This window comes from Molossus molossus, unplaced genomic scaffold (genome assembly GCF_014108415.1).
Source record: "Molossus molossus isolate mMolMol1 unplaced genomic scaffold, mMolMol1.p scaffold_m16_p_13, whole genome shotgun sequence".
Lineage (NCBI taxonomy): Eukaryota > Metazoa > Chordata > Mammalia > Chiroptera > Molossidae > Molossus > Molossus molossus.
This window is the reverse complement of record NW_023425348.1, coordinates 36,989,606-37,012,700: the sequence shown is the minus strand read 5'-3', so window position 1 is coordinate 37,012,700 and position 23,095 is coordinate 36,989,606. Positions and strand designations below refer to the sequence as shown.

General features: G+C 42.8%; 1 protein-coding gene across 3 annotated transcripts in view; it reads right to left on the bottom strand.

Moving 5' to 3' along the window:
• Nucleotides 1–941: 941 nt before the first annotated feature.
• RAB30 (RAB30, member RAS oncogene family) overlaps nucleotides 942–23,095 on the bottom strand; it is a 75,253-nt gene continuing 53,099 nt past the window's right edge. For all 3 annotated transcript variants that reach the window (XM_036258983.1, XM_036258982.1, XM_036258984.1), the window contains 4 exons: nucleotides 16,949–17,049; nucleotides 13,587–13,670; nucleotides 7,078–7,261; nucleotides 942–1,795 (listed from right to left, as the gene is read on the bottom strand). In XM_036258983.1, the coding sequence (XP_036114876.1) occupies nucleotides 1,545–1,795; nucleotides 7,078–7,261; nucleotides 13,587–13,670; nucleotides 16,949–17,041 (612 nt within the window). In that variant the 5' untranslated portion in view covers nucleotides 17,042–17,049 and the 3' untranslated portion in view covers nucleotides 942–1,544. The remainder of the gene's footprint in view (nucleotides 1,796–7,077; nucleotides 7,262–13,586; nucleotides 13,671–16,948; nucleotides 17,050–23,095) is intronic.

The window sequence follows — 23,095 nt, the reverse complement described above, 5'->3', positions numbered from 1 at the left end:
AGTGATGCTAAGCAGCACGCTACACAAACATCTGACAGCATCGACGGGTTTAATTATTTTCCCAATTTGCATTTATATCAGTGAACAAATTGGAAGGTATCAAAGTATGGCACTGAAGAAATAATACATATTCAGCAGCATGTCTTCCATTTTTTAGTCCTGGTTTAAAATTGGCTAGGTAAAGGCATATACACCTCCATCTGAATTGGAGATTCGCAGTAACACGTGCATATTAGGAAAGAAGGGAGTTAGGAAGAGGAGGGGAAGAAAGGAAAGAAGGGAGAGGCCAGGAAAGAAAGAAAGGAAAAGAAAAGAAAAAACAGGAAAGAATGTATGATCTGAGAGTAACATTGCTACACACAGGAGGTTACAGATGACCACTGAACCTGCTTCCACAAGCAGAAACTTTCTAAGGTTATCACTGAAGATACAAAAATGGTTCATAAGAAGTTTCATCTGTTGCTATTTTCACTTATACTAAAAACCTACAAAACCCTAAGCCTTGGTCTGTCCAAGAAAGATAGTACCAGAAGGTCGAAGATATGACCTGCTATCAAGGGCTGTGCTCTGCTTGGCACACTGCCCTGCATGCAGTCCATTAATCCACAGTATTTTGGTCAGATCTGGTCTGTTTTCTCATACTTACGCAGAGTGTCTTAGAGCTCATTTTTTATATTAGAATATTATCAACCATTCTTATTTTCTATTTTTCAATTGTTTTCATTTAAAGGGCAGGAAAGATGAGGAAACAGAAGAAAATTTAGAGGGGAACATGAAAGAAAGGTACAGTCTTTCCAACAAATCCACCCTGGAAAAGGTATAATGAGATTTTGAGAAAGAGTGCTGATTCATGGACTTCCCTTATTTTTTTTTTTTTTATTTCTATGAAATACATTTAAGGACATCAATGTACTAAAATGTTTGGTCTGTGGAACAGCGGAATCATTAGCACCAAGAGGAGTCATGAGCTTATATATATATATATCATTAAAACAATAATTGTTAACTGTTGGTCATGGGTAAAGGTTTCATTTCATTTTTACATCCCAAAGTTCTTGAAAGTGCCTGCGGACAAGAGAAATAACACTTCAAAATCTCCATGGGGTCATCAACACACACCACAGAGACAGTACTTGGCCTTCCCAGTTTTGGTTTATCTGGTGGACAAGAAAACCAAGGCCCCCAGAAGCCCTAAGGAACAGCCCTCACATGCACCCACTCGTGTGCAGGAGGGATTCTCCCGACTGGGTTCAGGAATGCGCTTTTGCTTGCTTTTTTAAAAAAAACAAAAGCAACATGCTTTGCAGGTCATGGAGTGCCTAGTGCAATTTTCTCCTTGCTCTGACTCCAGACTGCAAAAGGATGAAGCCGTTATAGGTTCTGCTAGTGCCGGCCTGTGGACCAGGCCCTTGGCCGGCCATGCGTTGTAAACTCAGGAGTCAGAAGGTCCAAGAGCGGGGGCCATCATCGTCGCCAGATTTCCCCAGCAATTTGTGGCCATCAGAGCAGCTGCTGATTCCTCTTGTTTCTCCTGGCCTCAGCCTTTAGTTGAAGTTACAACAAGTCAAATAGCTGATGCTTTTCCCTTCTCCAGGTAAGGGTGATGATACACTGTTCACAAGTGTGTTCTGCCTGGCTTCGCTGATGAGGCGGCACGCCAAGTCAAGGAAGAGTTTCTCCACGTTATCAGATTCCTTGGCTGAGGTCTCCAGATAATACATGTCCTGGGCTTCTGAGAATTCTTCAGCTCTCTGCTGGGAGACCTCTCTCCTTTCAGCCAAATCAATCTTGTTGCCTACAACAGTGGTAAAATCACAGAAGGAATCACCATTTGACTTTTTGCAGGCTCGGAAACATCAAAATTCAATTCCATAGCCCTGGCCGGTTTGGCTCAGTGGTTAGAATGTCGACCCATGGACCAGAGAGTCCCAGGTTCGGTTCCCACTAGGGGCACGTACCCCCCCCAAAAAAATTTCAATTCCATAGCTGAAGTCAAACCAGACTGATGGGCAAGGAAAGCCAAGCAAATGGGAGCGTAATTACTGGGATGTTTATTTTAAAATACCGGTGCCATTTGTAATGGCAATGAACTGGAAACTGCCCAAATGTCCATCAGTTGGGTGCTGACTAAATACACTGTCGTACACCCATAGTTACTTGGAGTTATCTGCCACTGCAAAAAGCAATAAGGGATATCTTTATCTGCTGCCAGGTGAGACACTAGGGTGTACTGTTAAGTGAATAAAGCAAAGCAGAAGAAAGTGTATATAATATACAACTGTCTAAGAACAAGGATGAAAAAATATACACAAAGTTTATTTGCTTATTTTTAATGGCAGAATAAACCAAAATCTTAATTTTAAAGATAATGGGTACCCATTAAAGGAATAAGGTTAAGGCATAGGGAAGGACAAAAGCTAGGCCTCTCTAAATGTACCTCGTTTTATAGATTTGACTTCAGAACCATACAAATGTTTTACATAATTAAATAATCAACCATAATTATACAATTAATATGAAATTAAATTTAAAGAGCTATTCCTAAAATTGAAGGCAAAACTAAACAAATGAACGTATTTATCATGAAGTGGTATAAATACCCAGAGAAACTATTTTACGTGAGTTTAAGACACAGTGATTTAACTATGCATCCACAGTTGCATATGCCCCAAGAATAAAAAGAGTTGAAGAAAAGAGTCTGGAACTTTTGCAGTAATCATAGTGGTAGCATTGCTACTCGGGGGCCACTATGGATGTTTTTCAGGGTAAAGCAAATGAGTGATTACACAGGTGTCACTGGGACAGGGATTTGGGGCACAGGAAAAAGGAAATACAGATATAAGATTGATGAGGTTAAGTACAATTTCTGAAGTTCTAGTTATAAATGGAAATATCACAGTGAATAATTCATGGCATATTTTATCTTTCAAAAAATTGACCTCTCTTCTCTGGGAAATCTGACAAAGGTAATATGTTAATTATGTTACTTGGCAATATTTTCTGTGGTAAAAGGGATCCTGACTGATAAATTCATATGGCCTGGGAATTCTGTGTATGAATTATAAATACCTAATGGAAAGCCATAACTTTGGGCTTCCCTGAGTGTGGTGAATCTTCACCTGAAGAGACCCTGAAAGTTAGGCCTGTGGAGTTGTTATGAGCGAGACTGGCTCCTCTGGGCCCCTGAGGCTTTTAGGCCAGGGCAGATCTTGCAGGTGCCTGAAGTGAGCCTTTTTCCTCATACCTGACTGGTCCTGGGAGGTTCTGGACAGCTGCGTGGACTGCCATGAGGACTGCTTCCACGGAAGATGGTGCCTGGTGCTGACCTCCTGCTAAGCGGGTCTCCTGTCCTATACCCTTCTAAGTGAATGTAATGCCAAGTGTGAGTCAAAATGTTTGGTAGAGCCTAATAGGACAACCCTTTTGTGGGTGCTACAGCATTTCTCTCTCTCTCTCTCTCTCTCTCTCTCTCTCTCTCTCTCTCTAGCTCTGTCTACTGAGATGCCTATAAGCAATAACCAGCCCACTCATAAGGAGGATTCCTATCACCTTGGTTGTGGCCTCTAAATACAACATCCCACTAAAAGGAAACAGTGCTTCTTGAACAAATGGTTAATTCCAGGCCTGGGCAGGAAATGTACAAGATGTGCCTGGAATACTTGTCACACCAGAAAACAAAAAATTATCAGCTTCCTGGGGTCGTGTCAAAAGGACTCAGGAGCCCATTTGAAGAAGCTCCCAGTATCAAAGTTGGAAGAGATGTAGCGCTGATAATAATTGCAAGAGACTAGAATACATCGAATATATTTAAATATGATATGTAAATAAAAACTTTAATAGTTACTTTTAGAAGATACTGGGCACCAACTTATCTTGAAAAATGGTAAATAAAAAAGAATGGAGCATTTTTCTTGACTGTCCTGTGAGAACTATACCTCAGAATACCAACTGCCAAGAATTTTTACTAAAAGGAAAAAGAAAAGCAAAAACAAAAACCCCTAAACCTGACCAGGCCTCTAGATTTACCTACAAATCTGCAAGAAATACAGGTAATGGAGGAGTGTGCCAAACGGAACCCCAAGCATGAAATAACAAAATTCAGACTTAAAACTCTGAATTTTAGACAAGCATGCTTTAACAAGTTCCAAGGGAGAAAAAATAGAGGGGTAAGCTACAGATAAAAGGATAATTTTAAAATATTTAAAAAGCAATTACAATATAGGGACTTTATTTAGATCTTGATTTGAATAGACTGAAATAATTTTGAGTCAATCAAGGAAATTTGAATATTGCCTAAATTTTTTTATATTATTAAAGAATTATTGCCCTGGCTGGTGTCACTTAGTGGTTAGAGCATTTACCCACACACCAAAGGGTCGAGGATTTAATTCCCAATCAAGGGTATGTACCTGGGTTGCAGGTTCAATGCCTGGCCCGGTCAGGGCAATGTGTCTCTCTCACATTGATGTTTCTTTCTCCCTCTCCCTCCCCGTCCCTCCCTCCCTTCCATTCTCTCTTTAAAAAAATCAATGAAAAAAATATCAGGTGAGGATTAAACAAAATTAAAACAAAAATGTTAATATTTTTTACATGTGAAGTGGCATTGTGGTTAGGTTCTCCTGAAAAAAAAAAAAACTTGCCCTGGCCAGTTTGGCTCAGCAGTTAGAACATCGACCCACGGACCAGAGAGTCCCAGGTTTGCTTCCTGCTAAGGGCACCTACCTCAGTTGCAGTTTGTCCCCAGTCCCAGTTGGGGTCGCGTGGGTGGCAACCACTCTATGTGTCTTTCTCACACCTATGTTTCTCTCTCTCCCTCCCTCTCTCCCTCTTGTTCTTGTGAAGATAAATGCAAAAATATCCTCGGGTGAGGATTAAAAAAAAACCACTTATCTTTTAGAGCTATACACTGAAATTTGAAAGATGAATTAATATATCTTTCTTTATTTAATGCTTTAAAATAATCTGAAGGGGGCCCTGACCAGGTGGTTGAGTTGGTTGAAGCACTGTCCTGTCCACTAAAAGACTGCGGATTTAATTCCCAGTCAGGACACATACCTAGGTTGCAGATTCAATCAATCCCTGGCCGGAGGCATGTGCAGGAGGCAATTGATCGCTGTTTCTCCCCCCACCCTTTCAATAGCAGTAAAATCATATCCTAGAGTGAGGATTAAAACAAATTTTGAAAATAATAATAATCAAAGGAGAAGGCAGACAGAATAGAGGGGGAACGAATGAAGTGAGATTGGCCATGAGGCGATAACTGCCAAAGCTGAGAGATGTGTGCATGGAGTTCATCATACTGTTTTCTCTTCCATTGCTTATGTTTGAAATTTCCATAATAAAGTTAAACAAAAAAGCCAGTGCCTCTTTCCTACAGAACTGACTCATTATCTCTCCTCAAATCTTCATTTAATTTCCTTAGATTCCCAAGTACTAAAGCTTTGACTCAAGTCTCAAGGGCTTTCTGTGGAACAGAAAGAAAGCCCAAGTCCAAAGCTGAGGGTTCTTAGGTGCTTCATGACAGAGGTTCTGCAGTGCGCAAGAGGGTTTTCAGGACTGGGGATGGAGCACTGGCTCATGGAGAGGCAGACACTTAACCCAGCAGCCTGAAAGAAAAGTCCAGGAATTTGCTGCAAAGCAGCATGTTCAAGTTGGACAAACACAGGGTTTGAGGTAGATTTTTTTTTTTTTTTTTATCCTCACTCGAGGACATTTTTCGATATTTTGTTCAGATAGAGTGAGAGGGAGAGAGAGAGAGAGAGAAACATTGACGTGAGAGCGACACATCGAGTGGTTGCCACCCACACGACCCAACCAGGGTCGGGGACAAACTGCAACCGAGGTACGTGCCCTTAGCGGGAACCGAACCCGGGTCTCTCCGGACCGCAGGCCAACGCTCTAACTGCTGAGCCAAACCGGCCAGGGCTTGAGGTAGATTTTATACGTTGTTTCACCTTGGTCAAAAATTTCACCTCTCGGGGCCTTGGTTTCCTCATCTGTAAATTAAGGCTCATGACACATAAAGTTCCTAGTAGGACTCCTGGCATATATATGCTAGCTATAATGCTTACCATACAGTGTTAACTTACCATTAGTCATAATTCATAACTTAATGTTTCTGAGGTTCTCTACCCAGATTTCCAATTCAGGTCTTGCTAGAATATACAGTAATATTCCTTCTTAGGAAGAAAACGTTTTGGTTTTCTCTTTCCAGACAGAGTGGGAGGGAGAGGGAGAGAGAAACATTGATGTGAAAGAAACACATCAACTGGTTGCCTCCCACATGACCCCGACCAGGGCCAGGGACCAAACTGAAACTCAGGTATGTGCCCTTGACTGGAATCGAACCCGAGACTCTTTGGTCCTCAGGCTGGCACTCTAACCACGAAGTCAAACCAGCCAGGGCTTAGGAAGAAAACATTTTAACAACCATGTATTATTAACATTTCTCCATCACCGCTAGAGGAATTTTAATGATCTGGTATTTCACTGAAATTCTATTCATAATGGGTGTATTTGTCACCATGGAAATGATGGATTGTTTTCTGTTTTCCCCCATATTAAACAGAGGTTCTACCCTTCTACAAAATGAAACAAACTGCAGAATTTCCCTTATTAGAATCTTTATGAAAATTAGAATTTCTCAAATGAGCATAAATGTAAGAAGGGAAAAAATCAGCCAAAGTCCATATTTTAGGCAAAAAGCAATTGCTTCAATAATGAATTCCATATCAACTTAAGAGATATATTTTACTTCTAGACCAGTAGTTTCATGATCTCATAATTAGATTTAAAGTAATGTTTAGCATCCCACATAACTTCATGGCAGTCTATCTTCTTCCCTAGAGCCTACATTGATAGAAAAATCAATCAGCAATATTTTCTACTTTACTTTTCTAAACCATCACCATGAGAGAGGACCTACCTCATTTTCTCTTCAATTGCAGAACTGAATGTTGACTGCTTGAATTACACAGCAATAGACTATATTCTTGGAAGGTAACAAGGCACAACCTTTATGTGATTATAAAGTCTCTGATGCCCCAAAATAAACTTCCCTCCTCAGTCCTTACTCACCAACGAGCACAGTGATGACCTTGTTGCTGGCATACTGTTCTATCTCCCGCAGCCACTCAGGAAGGCAACGGAAGGATTCCTCACAGGTGATGTCATAGGTGAGGATCAAGGCATTGGCGCTTCGGTAGTAACTCTGGGTAATGGACCGAAATCTCTCTTGACCTGCTGTGTCCCAGATCTGAAGCTGTAAAGGTACGAGAAGGCTCAAGTTGGAGACGTAGAAAAGAAAGAAAGCATTGCCTCACTTTAGAAGTAGAAACACCTTTACCCAAATGATTTCATAGTTATTTTCTACCCTAAGGAAAAAGCACTTACAATTTTTTTTAATGTATTGTGTGTGTCTGGTTAGAGACAGGAGCTTACTTAGGATTTGGGGTTTTTTTTGTTTGTTTGTTGTTGCTTTGTTAAGATTTAAGAGTTTCCCTCTTACTCTTTTTCTTTTTGTTGTTAAATTTTTAAAAAATTGTTCTTCATTGATTTTAGAAAGAGAGAAAGGGAGAGGGAGAGAGAGACAGAAACATAGATGAGAGAGAACATCGATTGGCCGCCTCCTGCATGCCCCTCTCTGGGGATTTGGCCCACACCCTGGGCCTGGGCCCTGACCGGGAATCGAACTGGCGACCTCTTGGTGCATGGGTAGACGCTCAACCACTGAGCCACACCAGCCGGGCAAGTTGTTATTGAATTTAATGGGGTGATACTGGTTCACAAAACCATACAGGTTTCAAGTACACAACTCAGCAACCATCACCTGCACACTGCATTCTGCTCCCATGGCCCCAAGCAGCCTCTTTCTGTCCCCATTTCCCCCGCTTTGCCCACCTCCACCTACCCCCACCCGACCCCTGTTCCCTCTGGCTAACACCACACTGTTGTCTGTGTCTATGAGCTTTTATTATGTGTCACTTAATCCTCACAGTAACTATGAGATAGGAACCTTTACTGTATCCAATTCTCACAAGTCACAGAGGCATTAATTAACCTGCTCACATCTCACGGCCAGGATGTTCCAGAGCCAGTTCAACCAGGCATTATGGTCCCGAGTCCCTGCTCCTAACCACAATGCAGTATTCTGAGTCGGGATACAGGGCCACCTGTCATTCTGTGGTTGTTACACTTTCAGTCAGCAACTGGAGAGGGAGAAAATCCAACTTCTCCACCTTTTCCAGGTCAAAATTCAAATGAATATATTAAAATGTTATCTTCGTTAATGAAAAGAGGAAGGGTGCCATGGCAGACAAAAATAATAATTTCCTTCCACCCTTTTAAGCTCTGTGACCTTGAGCAAGTCACTTAGTCTCTTTAGGCTCCAGCGGTTTCTTTATAAAAAGAGGTTAGTGAATATATAAACCTGCTGAAAATTCCCATTTTCTGAAGTCATCTACCAGTTCTATGATATAATAGATGGTTCTAATAACAACAAAAAAAAAACAGGGCAAAACACTTCTCACTTCTCCCAGAATTTCCCTACACAGAGCAGAAGATAATGAAAGAGAACTGTTGAGAAATAACAACAATAATCTTCCCTTCTAATTGCATACATTTCACACGTCGCAAAATGTATTCACCCCCACTAACAAAACATCATTTCCTCAAAGAAGGCCTTCTGGCACCTTCAGATTAGGCCAGGCTCCCCATTCTCACCCCCACATATTCTCCCCTGCAACCTGCCCTGTAATTCTCCTTCATGTACCTGACACATTTTAAGCGTTTACTTATCTGCAATAATTTGTGTAATAGTTGTCTTCCTCACTGACCTGAAAGCTTCACGAGGGGGAAGTCTGAGACCATTTTACTCACAATTTTCCCTGCACTAAAGAGAGTGTCTGTCAAATGGTGGGATGTTCAAATATTTGTTGACAGTCTCATCTAGTCCTTACAGCAATCCAGTGTGTTAGGCGAGTTTATGCCTTTATTCCCCGGTACCTTCCTAACACTGTACATGGTACACAGTGGACACATTTGAATAATGGCTAACTGGAAGACAAAGGATTGTGGAATCACAAAGGAAGGATTAATTCTGTGTAATAATTAGTAGGACAGTAAGGAATTTTTCATAGATAAAATGTTTAAGTTTGATGACAGTAAGTTACTTGGGAGCCAATCCAGATAGGAAACTCCATCTCCTGACCGGTTACTCACAAAGCTGGGACCCCAGGCCTTCTCATCCCCAGATGAGGACGCATTTCATGCCGCTGCACTGAGTTTGCTCCTGGAGACTGATTTAAATGCACATGGGCATCCAGAGAGGAGGAGTCAGTTGGTGTCACCCTCTGCTCTTACCAAGTTAGGAAGAAACTGAAGAGTGACCAGTAGTCCCTGCCACCAATTAGCAGCACAAAAGCTCTCTGATGTGGAGTTACAGCTGCTCTTTGATGGTGTACATGAAAGTCTGTGCATGCTGAACACGACCATACAGATGTTCTGGCTTCTGCCTGGACAAAGGTTATTTCTGCTCTGTCTCAAATGTAGGGACATGGTTCCCCTCTGCCAGGATCTTAGAACTGCAGACTGTTGTTTTAATGCCACATTGAGCCCCTAAAAACACTTGTGATGGGATTTAACCCTGTAAATCACTAGAAATTAGTATGTTCTCAAAAAAGAAAGAAAGAAAGAGAGAGAGAGAGAGAGAGAAGGGAGGGGGAGGGAGGGAGGGAGGGAGGGAGGGAGGGAGGGAGGGAGGGAGGGAGGGGAAAGAAAGAAAGAAAGAAAGAAAGAAAGAAAGAAAGAAAGAAAGAAAGAAAGAAAGAAAGAAAGAAAGAAAGAAAAGTTAGAAATTAGTATGACTGGCACATCTTGAGAATAGCTTTGAGGATTAAAGCCACTGAAATGTTTAGAAATATTTTCTTAAAAAGTGATTGCATTGCCTTACCAAGATGCTTTCTCATAGGAGGCTACCTATTTCTAGCCTTATAGTTGACTCTTGAGGCTCTCCATATTCCATTGCCTTTATCGCTCAACTCGGCCTCACCACTCTCTCCGCAGTGCATTCGCTCCTTCTCAGCATTTACAGCTCATTAATACATGCAGAGCCCTGTACTAAGTACAGGGAGGACACAAAGATGACTAAAACACAATCCATGATCTCAAAGAGCTCTGTCTATAGGGAAGATTAGCACAATATTAACCATAATAAAATATGAGACACCCTTTTAAGGAGGCGCCAGCAGGAGAAAGTGCCCCCAAGTGTTAGTCCCATGCCAGTCCATCTGTTCTCACTGCGCAGCCACGACTTTCTAACCACTCTCCCCCCAGCATGGGCTACACTGCCACTTACACCTCTGCTGCCTCACCGCCACAGTCATCTATTGCAACCACTGGTTTACTAGTGAGTCGCCTTGCTAGACTTTCTTTAAGGACAAGGACTGTCTCTTAACTTTATTCACCGGTACCTTCCTAACACTGTACATGGTACACGGTGGACACATTTGAATAATGGCTAACTGGAAGACAAAGGATTGTGGAATCACAAAGGAAGGATTAATTCTGTGTAATAATTAGTAGGACAGTAAGGAAATTTTCATAGATAAAATGTTTGAGCTTGATGACAGTAAGTTACTAGGAAGCCAAGTGCTTTACCTAACACCGTGCTGGGAAAGAGCATCTACTACAACACAGGATGGATAAATAAACGGATGGACAGATGGTCGAATGAGCAAATATATGTGCATACTTTCAAGACTTTCCTATCTACACAAAATACACCTGATTAGAGAGAAATCCAAAGAAATCTTCTATTGCTATAATCAATCTCCTAAAGTTAAAATGTTGTAAACTAGCTTAGAGTTTTCCTTATGCATTTATTTATGATAGGCTAAAATATATCAATGGATAGGAGAACATTCTATACATGTTTCCATTATGTGTTCAATTCAAGGTCACCTTCATTCATGCAGAGCACCCGGAGAAAAAGGCCTCTTCCTCAGCTGTGCCTTTACTGCTTGGCATTAACTTTAATAGCTGTAAGAATCTTTACTACTTTTGATTTTCTGTCTTCAATCCTGGGAGCCATCCAAGGAAGAATGAGACTTGTGGAGGAGGGTGGGGGAGACGAGAAGTCAGAAGACAGATTCTGGTTGTACCCTGCCACTCGCCAGGTGGGTGATCTTTTTGCCACTGCCTCTCTGGGGCGCTGAGAAAACATGCAAACTACTAGCAAAAGACACTTAAAACCTCACCAAGAAGGGGTGGGCAGTAAATGTCCATGAACAAGGACAACAATAAGACAAAGGTTTGCCCAGTGAAGCCTGGGCAGCTCTGCCCTTTTCCACTGAGAGACAGAAGGAGTTGCTCCTCGTGTGGCCAAGTGTTAACAGGGCCCTGGGATTAATGTGGTTGAAAAGGGTCATTCTGCATCTTGAATCTACATACTTGGCTAGAATCACAGGCAAATGGGTTAGGACTTCATTTGGGAGATTGGCTAACTCTCACTGTCTATGGATGAATGTCCAGAGGCCTGAACAGGTGACGGCGACAGCAACGGTTCTGTCAATTCAGAGAAATAAGACACAAACCAGGGTCTCATGATGGAGTCATATGTTATAAAAAGATGGCTTTTTAGCTGAACACTTAAAAATGAGGTTATGGTTCACACAAAGAAGAATAAATCTAACACCTAACCTGGGAACTCAGGAAAGAAAAATAAGCCTGTTCTTAAACAGTAGGGACAATTTCTTTTTTTTTTTTTATCCTCACCTGAGGACATTTTTTGATATTTTGTTCAGATAGAGTGGGAGGGAGAGAGAGAGAGAGAGAGAAACATAGATGTGAAAAGGACACATCGAGTGGTTGCTACCCATACGACCCAACCAGGGCCAGGGACACACTGCAACCGAGGTACGTGCCCTTAGCGGGAACTGAACCCGGGTCTCTCTGGACCGCAGGCCGACGCTCTAACCACTGAGCCAAACCAGCCAGGGCCAGTAGGGACAATTTCTTACTCAGCCCTGTTCATTCCCAGTGCCTGGCACATGGCAAGAGCTAACATTTCTGGTCAAAGGACTTAACTCACACATATATACATACATAAATGGAAAACCTAAACATGGAAAGTAAAACGCCCGAACAGCAGCTCTCCTTACTCAGCTCCTCGGCGGCCGCTCTGCTGGAAGCACAGCGCTCAAGTGGCTGTTCCTGCCCAGCCTGCCGGATGCACTGCTGCCTCCTTCGATCCCCCCCTGGTGCCTTCTCCCCACCCAACGCACTCTTTCTGAGCTTTCCAGTCGGCATTTCCATGGGTTTTGCACCCCGTTTTTGCTTCTCAGGGCCCCCAGGTCTCCATCACTATTATATGTGGTGTAAACACTGGCCATAGGAGTCTTCTGTGGAGTCACAGCTGGACGAGACCCTGGAGAGCTTCTGTCCCCTACGCAGGAGACGCATCCGAAACACTACTCTGTATGTGTGAGACGCTGCAGGAGCACCCTGGAGCTTCTCTGCCCTTCCCGAAGCTTTGAAGGCAGGGGCACAGGTACACACCGGAGAAGGATGTAAATGACACGGACTCAAACTTGGGGTGCTTGGGTCGGGATCTAGAAGGGACTGATGCCACTGTTTCACCGTGCAGCCGATGCCAGAGCTGGGGCTCTTCCCATGGGCCTGAGCTCTGAAAGACCTCAGCGGCCTTCACTAACTCTAAGGGCAGGTCTCTACCCTCCCTCTATGTGATTTAGTCTCATTTCACCTTTCCAAAGCCTTCTTTCTTCCCTTGCTCCAAGGTGCCAAGCTTCCTGTGCCTTCACTCCCCTCTTCTTTCATGGCAGGGGGACCCCAGGGAGGCAGTGGGTGCACTAGCTCACAAAATTGGTTCAGATCCTGCCTACCTCCTTTCCTGTGAAGCCACAGATAAGTACGTCACTCAACCTCTCTGAAACCTATAAAGTGAAGATAATTTACTAGTTAACTGACAAGAGTTATAATGAAGATTAAGTCAAATAGGACCACACACACAAACTCACCGAGCAGAGGGACTGACACATAGTAGGTACTTGCTAAGCAGCACCTCCCTTCTCCTGTTATTGATACCACAGTTCTTACTGATACCAAACTATCCAGAGGCCACAAAGGGGAAGGGAGAGATTGTGGATCCCTCTTGAACCCCTCCTCTAGTTTCTCTCTCTTGCTAGGAACAGAGATGTGATGGAGAAAGTAAATGATCCATGTGACTGAATAACCCATAACCAGTGTGGGAATCCACTGATCCTTCATGAGGCTGCTGTTCAGACAAGGTAGCACCACTTTCTAGCCCAACTCAGGAGATCCCAAAAGGAAATTTCTGCCTTGTTCTTACATCACCTCTGATGTGAATGAAGAAAGGACAAACTTGCTTTAGCCCTTCTTTCTCTGTCTTCCCATTTGTAAACCATCATCCACAATCCCTTCCTGGCCCCACAAAAGGGAATGAGCTGTGTTTGGAAATAAGCTGCCATAATATTCCATAATAAATATTATGAAAACTCTACTTCTCTCACATAGCACAATAAAAACTTATTGAACCCTCAGCATCTTACCTTTACTTTTTCACCATTAATCTCCACTGTCTTAATCATAAAATCAACTCCAATTGTGGCTCCTTGCCCTGGGGGGAAAAGACCCTAAAGGAGAAATAATAGAAAATAACAATTAAGCACATCTTTCAATTAAATTAAATTCTCCCACTTCCCCATCACTGCCCATTACCAGCCCCTTCCTTTGGCTGAGTTAACCAGTAGAGAAAAGAACTCTGGCTAGTGCCTTGGGAGCCCTGTTTAATGTAATTTTGCAGGTGTGTATGTTTTGAGGGAAGGAGAAAGGAGGGAGACAGAAATTCTGGAAAAAAAAAAAAAGGAAAGAAAGGGAAAGGGAGAAAAATAAAGGAGAGGAAGACAGGATGAAGGGAGAGAATTGGGAAAGGACGGGGGATCTGATTTCAAACAATGAAACAGAAAAAAATCAGACAGGAGGATAAGGCTGAGAAACATGGAGCTACAGGGATGAGATCAGGATTGTTAGGGTGAGGGCAAAATGGGTGGGTTCTCTGAAAGAGGTATTACCAAAGAAGATTAAAACTAATTATCAGTCTAGGGCATGGTCACCCAACACGAGAAACTCAATGCAGTGTGAGAAAAATGAACGAGACAGTGAAGCTTTTGGATTACCCTCTGCCCTGAGGGTGATAACTTTATAGTTACATGAGATCAGGGGCAATGATACTGAGAGGGTCACTGAGGAAAACAAAATCATTCGGGGAGAAAGTCTAGTAGAAGTAGCACTAAACCAGGAGATATCAGCCTTAGGAGAATTCTGTGTGACCTCAGGCAAACCAGTTCCCCCCTCGTTGGGCCTCAAATTCAGTGAGTTTAAGGGTGATATAAGCATTTCAGAACAAAAATAATTTTACCTCAAACTGGAAACTATACTTGAAACACTCTGTCAAAATGTAATTTACTGTTACATAATATTTCCTGTAAGTTTAGGGAGGGAGTTGGCAGTAGGAAGGAGTTCTATCAAGAAAGAACACTTCACCTAGTTTCTCTTCCCTCGTCACTTGTATTCCAGAATTTCCAGAAATTAAATTAAAATGGATTCTATTGGCTCTGGCAGCTAAGATCGGATCATCTTTAATTAAGTCCATTCCTTAACAAGAAAATTCTTCAATTAATGTTTAAACTTAAAAGACTGAGCTTCAAACCAACAGAAAATGTTCCATTGCATGTCTGCAAAAAATGTCAACATAAACATTCATAACTTTACTTACAAATATTGAATCAATTTTCTTCTATTTTGGTTTGGCTCAAACACAAGGCTGCCAAGCTTCAAGTTTATAGCTCCAGCTGTTTTGCAGTTAACAAATGCCACAAAATAAAACAAATCCTTCCCAATGTCTTCTCTCCTCATTTTGTTCCCCAACTCCTCATGCCTCTGAAACAGCTGAATCCAATTCATTTTAACTGTCTATTAAATAACAAAACCAAACATAATCCCGTCTATGAAATACAAACTTTTGGGGGAGCTGAGGGACTGGGAGGGGTAAAAAGCACACAGAAATGAAAAATAAGGGGTAATGTGCTTACTGGTAAAAAAATTAGTGTTCAAAAATAGAAGCATTTTTTTTTTTTTTACCTCTAACAACAAGGTTTCTGCTTTTAAGAAGAAATGCAAGATTTCTGTGGTTTCAGAGGTTAGAATATGCAAAAGATAAAAATGATCAGGCTGAGAGCTGGGAGACATGGGTTCTAATACTAGCCTTGCCACTAACATGGTATGAAATCCTACAAAGTTATTTCATCCATCTAGACCTGAGTTTTTCATCCATAAAATGAGAGCAGCAGGCTAAAGACTCTCTTTCTGTAACAAGACATGGACAAAGGAATTTCTGAAAAAGGGACTGAAAACTTCTCTACATCTCTGCAGTCTTCTCCTCCTGCCACAAGCAGAAAAGACAGCTAATGTTAGGTGGAAGTAAAACCAGTTGGAGTTTCCAATATGACGCCATGGTTTTGACTGAGCCCAGCTATGTTAGCTCATTACCCTTGATTTCGACAAGCTGAGACTTCGTAAAAAATGCAGTTCTATTGTGTTCATTATCATGGGAAAAACCCTGACATTTCCAAAGGGGCCTCTGTTCTAACGCTGTTTATCTTATCCAATCTGCCTCTCCAGTTTTCCACAGGACCACAGATGTCATTGCTTCAAGGGGCCTTGGAGCTCACCAGGCCCCTAATGTGCCTCAGGGAGGCCCAACCAGGGTAGGTCACAGATGATCAAGGGCAGAGCTGGGACTGTCCTGACTCTCAAGACAATGTCCTTTCCACGGCACCAGGCTGCCCTAGCCTCAGACAGATCTAGTCTCAATGCAAGATGCCTGCATGATAATCCTGAAAAGGATGTCATTCATATCTTTTCCAGAAAAACACAAAAGAAGGTCAACCTCAGAATGATTTCCCACAATTTCTGTATGAAAACAAGTGTATAATCTCTGGCAATAATTTTCAAAAGGGCAGCCCCAAAGGAAATTTGTACTTAGATCACAAGATAAGGACTCAACCCAGAGGGAACATTTTATTTAGTTCAAATAGTCCTTCACTGTTCTCATTTCATTTCCATTTAACACATCTAGAAAAATCAGCATATTTCGTTCTGAACCAAAATAATTCCCTCGGTTTCCTGGGAGGATTTGAGAGGGCAAAGGCAGGGAGTTTGATTTGTTTAATTTGTATCTGAGCTGTTTTTTAATTAATGTTTAGGTTTAATTTGATATCCAGATTCATTTGTTTCTCCCTTTAGATTACTATTCACTAACAATCTATTTATTAATCTAATCATCTATTTTTTAATCCTCACCTGAGGATATGTTTATTGATTATCAGATGCGTCCCGTACGTACCCCGACCGGGGATCAAACCTGAAACCTAGGAATGTGCCCTGACCAGGAATCAAATCCCAACCTTTTGGTATACAGGACGACGCTCCAACCAACTGAACCACCTGGCCAGGGACTAATCATCTAGTTTTGATGCTGCACACTGAAAACAAAATGACTTGCCCCTTTCGTGAAAGGAAGCAAGCAACAAGGGCCATGGGAGGGTGGTGGTGACACAGAAAGCCACGCTCCCTTGAGGTTTTCTTTTTGGTACGTGTCCCTAGCGGGAACCAAACCCCGGACTCTCTGGTCCACAGGCCAACGCTCCAACTGCTGAGCCAAACCGGCCAGGGCTCCCTTGAGGTGTTTTAAGAGCTCTAGCCTAGGCTACAAATCTGGAGCTCTTTCAAAGGGAGCATTAACAACCGGCAGCCAGGAGACGGGCGCGGGTCAGTCACACATCCCGTTGGTTGCTCCTATCCCCACAGGCCAGACTGAGAAAGCCAACCCTGGACTCCTGAGTTCTCTTACCTGAGTGAATCGTCGTACTAGGCACGTCTTCCCCACGCCGGCATTGCCAATCAAAACAATTTTAAACAGGAAATCATAATCTTCCATACTCATTTACACAGCTGCAAGGCAAACAAACACAGGCAAGAGTGAGATGGGGGCCTGGTGAGACCTGCCCACAGAGCTCAAGCTGCACCGGCCCTGTCTGCTCGGGAACAGTGGGTCTGACTCATTTGAGGAGCATTTTAATGCTCCCCTCTGGTGACTGCCAGCGACACAGGTGTTTGGTCACAGATGGACTTTATTCCTTCCCAGCGACTTCAGACCACAGAGAGTAAGTGACACAGATGTTCTTTCACCCAGTAACCTTTATACTTCCAAGTCGTCAGGTCGCAGGTCACTCATGTGATAGATAAGGTGTGTTTTTGCGTGGAAAGGAGATTACAAATCTACGTGAAGACAAGCTGGGGGTGTGAGGAAGCAGGGCAAAGGAGAGTCCATTCAAAGCTTCAAGGTGGTTTATGTACAGTCTGTGTGCCTCTGGGAAGAAGGGCTAGGGACTGGGAGTCTGAAGGAAGGGGAAGAAACTAGAAAGGAACCTTTTAGTTTCTTGCAAGTCCTAGGGGCTATTGGGTCTCACCAGTGGGGTTTATTGCCATCTTTCTCTTCTACCACCACTCACTGTTATCCACCTCCTGCCAGCACGCTGATGCTACAGGGCCTCCCAAAGGGCCTGTCTCCATTCCTATGGCCTTTGGTATAAATTATTTGCTCTGTCTGGGATGCCCTCCCTCCCACTCTTTCTGCATCATGAGATCAGTTCTTTCAGGCCCAATGCAACCATCTCTTTGTCTCTGAATTTCTCACGGATCTTCCCCAAATAAAGTTAAATACCTTCATTGTTCCTCTGTCCTGAAACTTTACTTGCTATATACAATTATTTGTTTAAATGTCTATCCCATCCTTGAGGGAAGGGACTACATCTTTTAGCTCTATTTTCCTAGCCCATGAAACAGAGTTAACCTAGTAAATGACTATTCCAGAATTAAAGAATTAAGTAATGGTCATTTTGCTTAAATGTAGGCCTTAGTTTCCCCAACTATGCTAAGTACTATACACTCTACTTCAGAGGACTGCTGTGAAGATTAAAAAAAAAACTATACAAAAGAGCCTTGGTATCCATAAAGCCCTATCCTAGCAAAAACAACTGCACTCTGTGGAGTACCTACGATAGTACTGTGCTAATTACCATAGGAAACACAGAGATGAGACCATCTCTGCCCTCAAGTCCAACACAAGAAAAGTCAAACAACAAAAACAAAATTCAATTCACGTCAATTAGCAACAAAGCTCATTTCATAAGGTGTAGGCATAACAAGCCCAGTGGACTCTGGAGGAGGAGGAAAAGGATGACAGCGAGCCCGTGGATGCTTGGGAGAGCTAAAGAGGCCTCAGGGCCACTCCCACTAGCCAGCTGAAGGGCAAAGGACTGCAGGGTTGCAGGGCAGAAGCAGAGCCCAGGGTACCGAGACCTGGCAGGTAGCTAGAGGAGTAGGTTCCCTGTGTGCAAAGGTGATTTCTATGTAGATTTCCATTTCAGCTGGTCCTTGGAAAGATGACAGACAGCCAGGCCACATGCAGCAGGCAGCTCGTGGGGTTCTGCATCAGTTCATGGGAACGTGAAAGAAAACATTTTTCTGTCAAGAACCTGGGTCCATAAGAAGTCATTGCTCTTGCTGTATGCCAGGCAAGTTACTTGGCACTTTATGTTGATTTCCCTTGTTTTCCTAAGCCTAAATGTAACATTTATTTATGTTACTCATTTTAAAAGTAAGTAAACTGAAGATAAAGGAAATTAAGCAGGTAGCCTGAAGTCAGAAAGCTAACAGCCAGACAGACCTCAAGTTCAGAAGGATGTGGTGTCATCATGAAAACTCGAGCTTTGGAGCCAGAGAATCCTGGGTTCAAGTTCTGACTGTACTGCCTTCTAAGTCTATGCCTTGGGGCAAGTGAAATTGTTTTACTCTTAACTTCACCACCAACAAAACACCTATATCACAGCGTTGTGGTGCTTGAAGTAACTGACAAAAAGCCTAATAACAGTATCTGGCTCTTGGTCACCCAAAATCCTCACTGTGACTCACATTTTCCGTGATCTGCTTCCTGCCTTCATTATTGCCAGTGCCATCTCTCACCATGCCTGGGCTCACTAGACTTCTTCAGTTTCTTAAACACCATGAGATTTTCTCTTCAGACCTTCACATGTACTGTTCCTTCTGCACAGAACACTGCCCCTAGCCCAGTCAACTTGTATTCCTCCTTTAGCTCTCAGCTTACACATCACTCTCTAGTGTCCTTCTCTGACCTGTGAGGGAGGCTGGGCACCCTGCTGCATGCTCCCATAATACCCTCTCCTCTCCTTTAGTAATACTCACCATGCTTCACTGTACTTAATCAATATGTCTGTCTCACACTGCAACATCAGGCCTCAGCACCTTGGCCCTACACACACACACACACACACACACACACACACACGCGCGGGCTGCATTCTTTTTCTGTGCTTAGGTTGTTTGCCACACCTTTACTTCTCCATCTTTGGCAGAGGTCAAAGAAACAAGCAGAATCCAGAGGACAGCATCCAAATACAAAGGCCTGGGAAACAGGACTCCCACGAGCAGGTTAACGGTGCCCAAATCCTGCACCTTCAGCAAAGGAAGGTGACACGTTGAGTCAGTGTTCATCATCAAGTCTCACATAGATATCACCTGGAGCGAGCCACAGACTAAAAATCAAGGCCCTTCTTCTTTCTAGAAGAAATTACTTTAATGCTCTGTCGAATGTGTTTTCAAATAAACATCTGGGGGGGAGAGTGTTGGGAATCTTTAAAAATGCAGGCTGTCTGGGGCTAAGGCCAGACTGTAAACTCCAGGGTACCTGCTGCGGTTACTGTTCTATTTCTAATAGAAACACAATGCTGAATGAAAAGCTCAGAATTCTCTGGAAACTACAGTCTGAGGAAGCCCTTTTGTTGGGTAAGTAATGTAACAGTTCGGGCAGCATGGATCACCATGAGGCAGCTTCCCAGGCAGGGAAACCCATTCAGAAGCAGTCAGCTACAACCAGCCCTAAATGGACAACAAAGTCACACCTTGTCTGGGAAGCAAACACGTGCCAGGATATGCCACTGGCCAAGCACTATTCTAGGAATTTTATATTCTATTATTGTTAATAATAATAATAGCTGACACTTATTCAGTGTTTATGATGTGTCAGGTTCTCTTCTACATGTATTCACTCATTTAATCCTCACAACAATCCTGTAAGGTAGGGACTATTATCATCCCTAGCTTTCAGAAGATGAAACTGGGGCACAGAGAGGTTATCCTAAACACGTACAGCTAGTTCATCATAGGACCAAGATTCAAACCCAGATCCAGCAAACTCCAAAGCCCAACTCCTGAAATACCATGCCACGGCCCCTTGCCTCATGGTTGACAGCACTACTCTGCCACGAGGGCTCAGCTGAATGGGCCCCAGCCCCTTTGAACTACAGTGCTCTAGAATCTCCCTGCACTGGAAGCAGCACCCCCACATTGATAGGGTCACACACTGACTACAGACCACACAAGCACTGCTCCTCACTGTGCCCTCAAGGTCAGGTTTCTATTGGGAGCTGGACCCAGACTTTTTCCTGCATACCACACCCACAATTCAGTTATCATTCATCCACACGACTAAGTACCAGGCACAAGGTTCTCGGATAAACAAGCAAAACCTCAAATAATATAATCACTACAAGAGCTCTAAATAAGTGGAGATATGCCTAAGAGTCAAAAAAGGAAAATTAGACAAAGAAAAAATTCGTTTTAAAAAGATATAGGAGCCCTGGCCGGTTTGGCTCAGCAGTTAGAGCGTTGGCCTGCGGTCCAGAGAGACCCGGGTTGCAGTTTGTCCCCAGCCCTGGTTGGGTCGTGCGGGTGGCAGCCACTCGATGTGGCCCTTTCACATCGATGTTTCTCTCTCTCTCTCTCCCTCCCACTCTATCTGAACAACAACAACAAAAAAAGATATAGGAAATATGTACTTTGCAAAGCTTAAAAAGAAAAAAAATCTAAGTAATGTGATTTGGCAACATAAATCATTTATCAAAGTGACCTTTTTATTTTTTATTTATTTATTTTTTAAACCTCACTCAGAGTGGGAGGGAGAGTGGTGAGGGGAGAGAAACATCGATGTGAGAGAGACACATCCACTGGTTGCCACCCACACAACCCTAACCAGGGCTGGGGACAAACTGCAACTAAGGTACATGCCCCTAGCGGGAACCGAACCCGGGACTCTCTGGTCTGCAGGCCGACACTCTAACCTCTAAGCCAAACCGGCCAGGGCTCAAAGTGACCTTTTTAAAAACAAAACTATATTCCACTGTTACATATCAGAACATTTTCCCCTTTGCCCTTTTGGTCTAGGATAACATAAAGTCAAGCCTTCTGGTGAAGAGATGGCCAGATCCTTACCCTGCCTTCTGGTCCCCAGACCCTGTCCAAGAAAAAAATAATTTCAGAGCACGTCCTTATTCAAAAACCATATGCCTCACACAGGTCCTTTTCCCTTTCAGGGTCTCAACCATGGTCTGTAAAATGAGGGGGCTGGGTGGACAGACACCACAACCCCTCCCCAGGACAGGGTGTGCTGCCATTCTCTTATCCCACAGAGGCAGCATGAATGTGAAACCAGGAGACCCAAGTCTGTCACAGAGCTGTGTCAAGTTTCCTCCTCCATAAAATGGGGATAATATTAGAATCTCTATCACTGAGTGGCCTGGGAGGCAAATAAAATAACACCTGGAAGAGTGACCCTTTTTAAAATAAAATAAAAATTTTTAACCCTCTGACAAGAATCACATAGTATGGATTACATAACACACAGCCAAATGAAAAGGAAAGCAAATCACCTAAAATCTTTCCCTATCCACACCCCCTACTGGAGATAATGACAGCTAACATTTTGGTATACATCCTTCTAGTTTTTATTTTTTTCCTTTGTATTGAATTTATTGAGGTGAGACTGGTTAACAAACTTATACAGGTTTCAGATGCACAATCCCACAACACATCATCTGTATACTATATTGTGTGTTCACCACCCCAAGTCTCCTTCCATCACCATTTATCCCTCCTATATCCTCACCCCCTTTCTTCTAGTTTTTTTTATTTACATATACTTACATCTATGCATGTATTTTTTAAATTTACAGCTTTTTAAAACAAAACCAGAATGACAACATTATACAAAGTTGTGTTGTTGTTTTTTCTATAGAGAGGTATTTTCCCAAAATCCAATATCAGAACTTATGGTCTACAAACAGAGACTGTCAGCATCCATTCAACACTTGCTCCTATAGCCCTAACTACTCAGGAATGGGGTAGGAGAGAACAGCGACCTACCCTTGAGAAATACTACATACCACAACCCAATGTTGCAGATTTAGAAGGTTCTGAAAATTCCCATTGTGAAGAAAACTGGTTAACTTTGTTTAATCCAGGATTTACCAAGTGGTTAACTTTGTTTAATACAGGATTTACCAAGCATGATTTTAGCTCAGAATTCTTTTCTCCTATAACACCTTTTAATGCCCTTTGCTACTAGGGCTCCATGAAGCATTAGTATGGTAAATGCTATGTTATAGCATTTGAAATCAGGACCACCCAGGTATGACTGCTAGAAGAAGGAAGGAAGAAAACAAGGAAGGAAGGGAAAGAGGGAGGGAGGGAAAAAAGGAGGAAGAGGACACCCAGTTAAATTTTAATTTCAGATAGCAATAAATAAATTTTAATATGTTTGTTCCAAATATGACATGGACATATGAATACTTTTTTAGTATAAAAGTGTGACCTTCCCTGGCCGGTTTGGCTTGACATTAGAACATTAGCCCGCAGACCAAAGGGTCTCGGGTTCAATTCCCAGTCAAGGGCACGTACCTGGGTTGCAGGTTCAATCCCTGGCCCCAGTCGAGGTCGTGCAGGAGGCAGCCAATCGATGTGTCTCCCTCACATTAATGTTTCTCTCTCTTTCTCCCCTGCCTCCCTTCCACTCTTAAAAAAAAAAAAAGGAAAAATATCCTCGGGTAAGGATTAACAAAACAAAAAGTGTAACCCAAATACT